Here is a 6728-nt window from a genome sequence, read left to right on the forward strand (position 1 = left end):
AATAAAATTATTTAGTGAGCCCAAATCTATGTGAATTAGAGTGATTAAAGAAAATTAAAAAAAGCGATTAAACTCATAGCCAACGATTTCTTCAGATCTTTCTTCTCTTAAAATGTTTCTCTTTCATTTTCCAAATTTCTTTCACCAGCCATAGCAAAGGTTTTACCATTTTTCACTGACTTATATTTCAAATCTATAGTGCGTTTCCTATAAACAACGACGATCATCATGGTGACAATAATTTTGATGAGTACGATGGTTTTTATGAATTATTATTATGAAAAAGATATTTGTTCAGTAAAATAGTAAAGATTTGCCCCGGGGTATTTCAAGTATTTTACCCCGGGGCAAGGGGTGAAAAAATCGCTAAAATACCCTGGGGTGACAGGGTCGGAGTCCTCGGGGTGGACACTCTAGTAATAACTTGACAAGTAAAATACTTACTCATTTTCTATTTTTAATTATTATTTTTTAATTTAGTTTCGGTGCCTAAAACTTGCTTTTCAATTACTATGGTTAAAATGAAATAAGTGTTATCGCACTAATCGAATATTGGTTATAAAAAAATTTAAGCGCATTAAACGAAAACGCATTAATCGAGGGATCCCTGTACATGCAAAACTAAATAAAAAGTAGTTTAACCCTGTTAGTAAAAAGCTATACTGAGATGTATAAACAAGCACATCAGTAGATGATGCAAAACTGTTAAGAACTTACATACAAACTCTCCATTTATACACTTTGTATATGTACACTGAAGTCTTTATCATACATTTTTTGTATGAATCATAAATAGATGAAAAAATAAGAAAACTGAAGCTCTACATTATCACCAAAAGTTATCTGAAGATGAATAACCAAGCTTAGATCAGTAGTTGAAACCAAACAGTGAAGAGCTTACATACAGTCTTTAAAGTGGTACATTGTTCAGACAAGTACTAAAAACTTTCTACATAAGTATTGAGCAGAAACTGAAACACAGAATATCTCTAAAGATAGAATGAAAATTGGGCACAGTAATGTACAATAAATAAGAATTATATTCAAGGTATACAAAAAATTGAATATGTATGCTCTTCCAAATCATGTTCATAGACAAATTTGTCTTTGTAAAAACATTGGCTATACAAGAAGTGAAATAAACATTGATAAAATCAATGAGATGTGAAAGTTTTTAAACATTAAACAAATGGAAAGGCCTAAATATAAATGCTGAGCGATGGTTTAAAAAAATACAAGTATTAAAAAAGCAAGGTGTTATAAACACCAAACCTCTACTAAAAAAACTTCAGTTTTTAAGAAAATAGAATATGAAGAAGAAAATAAAAAGAATCAGACTGACTTTTACTTTTCTTTCTAATAAAATGACTAGAAATGTGATGCCTCAATTTATTTTTAGAACAATTGTAACAAGTACAAAAGTTAGAAAACCTAATTAGTCATCATATATTGACGAGCTTTAGTAAAAAGAAAGTAATCTTCTTTGAAGTGTCTTAGAAGTATGATACTCCTCAAAGTGCCTTACACACAGATGAACCTTGCACTGCTTGCAACTCATCCTCGAATGAATTCCCTCAACAATTTGGGCTGCTCATCTTTGAGGATTTCCCATTTCCATTGTACACTACAGGCCAGAGGCTTTTGTTGTGTCTTCTTGCCTCTGGCCATTTTGGCTGGTCATGGAATGACTAGTAGCAGTATCTTCAGATTGTTGTGGGTCATCCTTGAGTGTATGTCAGGCTCCTCAAACAAAAGAGAATCCATCAGCTGGTTCTTCACAATTCATTGTTGGTGTTGTGGCTTCTTCCTCTGACTTGGAATAAAGAGTCTCTTCTTCTTCTGAGGAAGCAAAAAACATGAGCAATGGTTTGTCCTCAGTGAGAATCCACCTCTTTTTCAGGGAATCAATCACATCTTTAGAGGGCATCTGAGAAAATTTTAGTATGTTTTTAGTATAGTTGTTTATATATATATATATATATTGTTACGTCTCAGTTTGTTAATTGATTTTCCGTAACTTCATTCCGACGAAACTTTAGCGACACAAGTCCTTACTTAATAAAACTGGTTTATTCTTTCTGAATATAACTTTACCGATACACTTATTTTCAACAGTTGCCCTTTTACAAACGTTTTAACAACGAACGTTAACTTCAACAATACTTCCTGACTGCAGTTCAATTACTCACTACCTACGCACATTGTTGTCACGTTGTGAGCATCTTATATATATACCAGACAAACATATATCTAGTAAATGCTAGGGCATTCAAGAAGGAACAAGATAGTTCTAGAAACGTGGTGTGACACTAGTCACGTGACCTCGCTGACGCAACAATATATATATATATATATTTGAACTATTGAACCTAGACTTAAAAGTACTAAGAATACATTTAACAAATTCAGTTAACAAATACAGTTTTACTGTTTGTTACAGTGAAAAGTATTTACACAGGCTAAATATAATGTATTGGTTGTTACCCAACATCAATTATGTGTGTTCTGTTAAAACAGCAGCAAAAATAGTATAAACATACTGTGTTGATTGGTATTAACATAAATTTTGTGAGATCAATTTGGTTAGTTTTTAGTTTATCTGTATCTTCAGGATAAGTCATATATTTGTTATTAATACAGTGTGTTTTGTCTATTGTAATTGTATCTTCATATCAACTTACTGTATAGTAATTCTTTTTTATAATTTATCTAGTAATTGTTTTTGACTCTGACTTTCATTCTTCCAGCTATTTTCACAACCAATGTAATCTTGTTTATCACTCACCAAAAATGATAATATTTGTGGAGGGTTTGGAATGTTTACTTGTGCTTTACATATTTTCTCCTTTAGAGTTATCAGTCTATTGTGATTTAAAGGATGTTATAGTCTGCATCTGTCTTTTTTTTTATTAAATTATTAAATCCCTTTATATCAAATATTAATAAAAGCAAAAAAGTTTTTTGTTTTTTCAGAGAATCATTACTTTCCATCTGGTTTAAACTTGTGGACATACCTTGTTTATTGTTTGTAGGGTTCTTGCACAATGAAGCTCAATGGCACCACTGAGATGATGGTAAGTTGAGAAGAACTTAAAGGTAAAAGGAACAAATTCTGTGTTAATGTCTATGGAAATTTAAGTGTGTGTGTGATTGGATGGATAGATAAATAAATATTTACAGATAGGTAGAGTATGAAAGCAAAATGTTTCACAAGGATATTACAATGACATATGATTTGTTCTGGGTGATATATTTTTCCACTAATTTTGTTTTTCACTAAAGAGATGTGCCACTATTGCTCATGTGACATTAATCTATTGTTTTCACTAATTAAAAAAATTCTAACAACAATGATTATGCTTTATATTATCACAGAAAAGTAACAATCCAGTTTGATCAATTTTAACATAAGCCAAATTTTTGCATTATTATGAAACCATTCTTATTGTTCAATGAATTTTAAGTTATTGCAGGCAAACATTTTAATTAACTCTTTCTGTATGGGCAGGGTCATTTTGGCTGACCTTGCAGCCACCATATAACCGTGAAAGTATACATACCATACCTTTAATTTAGTAAAAGATTCACAAAATTTGCCAAGCTTTTAGAAAACATTACAAATCTTTTGTACACAAAAACTTTGATTTGTCTGTGAATGTATAGAACCAGAACGTGACCAAGATTTTGAGTATTAGGAGTGCAAGATGAGTTTCATGTTCAGATTACAAATATTTTTTCATCTTCTACTTTCAGATTTCATTTGCACAACCTCTAAAACCTACTGAATGATTATCAAAAGTTTTTTGTTCAGGAAAACTATATTTTATCTGTTATTGTTTCTATCTTAACACTGTATAGCCTTGATTGATTAGACAGATTTTATAACGATCATAAAAAAAAAGTAGAAAATAAATCTAAATTGCTTTTCTTTTTTTTAGAATGACTGCAGATTGTAACAGAAAATTACAATTCTTTATCTGAAACAGCTTTAGGCTCATACCAGTTTACATTTGTTTTTATTTAAGTTTGTTTTATTGCCCTTTGAATCATGTCCAACTAATAATCTTGCAATAAGAGATGTAAATCGCATGAGAATTACGTAATGCACAAGCTACTTGGAGTATACCTCATGGAGAAATTTCATTATTATTGTTATTATTTAATTATATAACCTTATCCAGCCTAATAAGTTTCTAATTTTTGTGTCTTAATTACTTTTATAACAATAAATAAGAAATAAACATTAAACATAAGAGATTTAGTACTTACATTTGGCTTCTGTTGTTTTGTTGTCGGTTCTTCAACAAAACTTAACCCTAGTTACTTGTAGTTACATTACTAGTAACTAAAATAATTTTTGTTTATTTGTGAAATGCACTGAAGTACACAAAATGATAATGCACACAAAACAGACAATGTTCTATGACTATTATAATTTAAGGGAATTTCTAACTAAGGCATAAGTGCCTTTAAGTAATTCCTTCAGCTCTTTGATCTGAATGGCCAATAGCAACTTTCAATCTGTACGTGAAATAACTGGAAACAAGATAGAATTGTCATTCATTAATTTAAAACATTGTCTTTCTGTTGGTTATAAATGATGCAATAGCAAATGTCAGAGAGAAAGTTATTGGCAATTTGTTAATAAGAAGGTGTGATAGGAAAGCATAGCAAGTCGGTCTAACTTTCTGGTTTATATCTCTCTAAAGAAAGAAGGTTGAAGGCTATAAAAACTGAGCTATGCTTTAGTAATACCTATACTATGATGAGTAATCTATGTTACACTCAGGATGGTCATATTCAGGTGAGGAGAAAAAACCAGAAAATGGACAATTCAGAGCAATCAAATGTCATAGTATGTAGAGAAGAAGAGATTGAGAATTTATATAAATATTTCCATTTTGAAGCTAAGAAACTAAAACATGTATAATATTAAAATTGTATTTAACTACTTTTTCATTCCAAATTTATTCATATAGATTGATAATAAACTTGCTTAGTTAAATTTTGAATGTAATTCTGTAGAAAATCGTGACATGCACATTTTATCCATATCAAGAGAGCTCCAGCTGGAAATAAAATTATACAAAACTTTAAATATTACTTATACTATGAAGAAGTAAGAGGACTTGTTTCTTTGGCATTAAACCACTTGCCATGCCCACCTTTCACATCCTATCTTCACAAATTGCCAATAGTTCTCTGTAACGTTTTATACTATATTATTTATAACCAATAGAAAGGCAAAGTTTTAGTCTATCATATGATGTATTATATTTGAAAGTTTCTCTCATGATGTTCAGATTCAGAAGCTTTAGGAACTATTTTTAGGCTGTTATTCCATAGTTAGAAAGCCAGTTAAATTATGGTAGTTATAGAACATTGTTTGCTTTGTGAGTATTATTATTCAGAGTTCTTAGATACATTATTTAACACTTCATGCTGGTTCGAGGTTGGTCAATGTGACTGAGCTTGTAAATACAAGATAAGCATCAGCTTTCATACTATAATATATTTTATAAGTTTTGTGTATCCTCATGAAGTTTGGCAGGCTTTCAGTAAACATTACAAGCCTTTTATACACAAAAGGTCAGTTTTTTTTTATTAACTATTTTTACTATAGATTTGTTCTTGAATATATGGAGACAGAATGTTTGCTATGAGTTTAAAGTAAGTTTTATGTTAAGATTAAAAATACTTCATATGAAAATTTTCAAATTTTATTTCCATAACCTCTAAAACCTCCTAAATAAATATCAATAAATTTTTTTGGTAAAGCTTCATATTCCGATGCGATACAAATCTCTTCTCACACAATAGCTTTTTTGATCATCCACTGCCATCTTATGCATTGAAACAAATTTTCTTGCTTGAATATCTAGCCTTTATACCCCATAAGTTCAAGCATGCAACAACTCTCCAACAGAAGAGAACGATACACTCCCAGAGCAGCTACCTTCATCTATACTATTTTATGTGAACCTCACTTTCTCGATTGACACACTATAAGTCGGACGTGTTTCTCGCTATTTTCACTTTTCAATAATTTTTTTCTCCAATATTTTGGACCTTGCTTGGTGGTTGGACAGATGCAATGCTACAATTGGTGTTCCTCTTCCTCCTCCTTATCCAGACCTGCATCTTTTTACCAATGCTTCTCTTGTTAGTATGAAATAAATTTGTGGCATATTCATAGAATAAATATTGGTAAAAATTGGTTAGATTAACAACTTCTTATATATAGAAAAGCCAATGTATTTTGGTAGCATGACATTCCAACAATGGCTTAACAACAAAAGTGTAACTAAATTTTGTTTTTAGTTTCTGTACTAAAAGTATAAAATGAAATATATAGACAACAAAACTGGAAAATAGTTGTTGATTTCTTAAGTTAGAGTCTCCATTGATAAGAGGTTTGTTTTTATCAAAAACATTGGTAATATAACAGAAAATAGCTTAATTCAGAAATAATTTAAATCTAAAATTGAATCTATTTTTACTTTCATGATAAATTTTATGCGCTTTATTCTAGGCTAGGTGATCCCTCACTATGTCTTAAGGCTTATTATACCAACACTCACTACACTTATAAGGTTTCACCCTTGCACCCCTGTCACTAAAATGGTAATCGAATTATTCTATCTGTATAAATGCATTTTGGCTTTTATAACTCCTCATATTTTGAGAAATCTGATCAATTAGTGATTTGGGCAAATAAATGGCAAATG

At 30.4% G+C, this 6728-nt stretch overlaps 1 protein-coding gene across 3 annotated transcripts in view; it reads left to right on the forward strand.

Moving 5' to 3' along the window:
* Positions 1 to 6728, forward strand: part of LOC106466722 (glycine dehydrogenase (decarboxylating), mitochondrial-like) — a 163714-nt gene that overhangs the window by 89418 nt on the left and 67568 nt on the right. For all 3 annotated transcript variants that reach the window (XM_022394809.1, XM_022394808.1, XM_013927025.2), the window contains exon 14: positions 3033 to 3074. In XM_022394809.1, the coding sequence (XP_022250517.1) occupies positions 3033 to 3074 (42 nt within the window). The remainder of the gene's footprint in view (positions 1 to 3032; positions 3075 to 6728) is intronic.

Source organism: Limulus polyphemus, unplaced genomic scaffold (assembly GCF_000517525.1).
Source record: "Limulus polyphemus unplaced genomic scaffold, Limulus_polyphemus-2.1.2 Scaffold2360, whole genome shotgun sequence".
Lineage (NCBI taxonomy): Eukaryota > Metazoa > Arthropoda > Merostomata > Xiphosura > Limulidae > Limulus > Limulus polyphemus.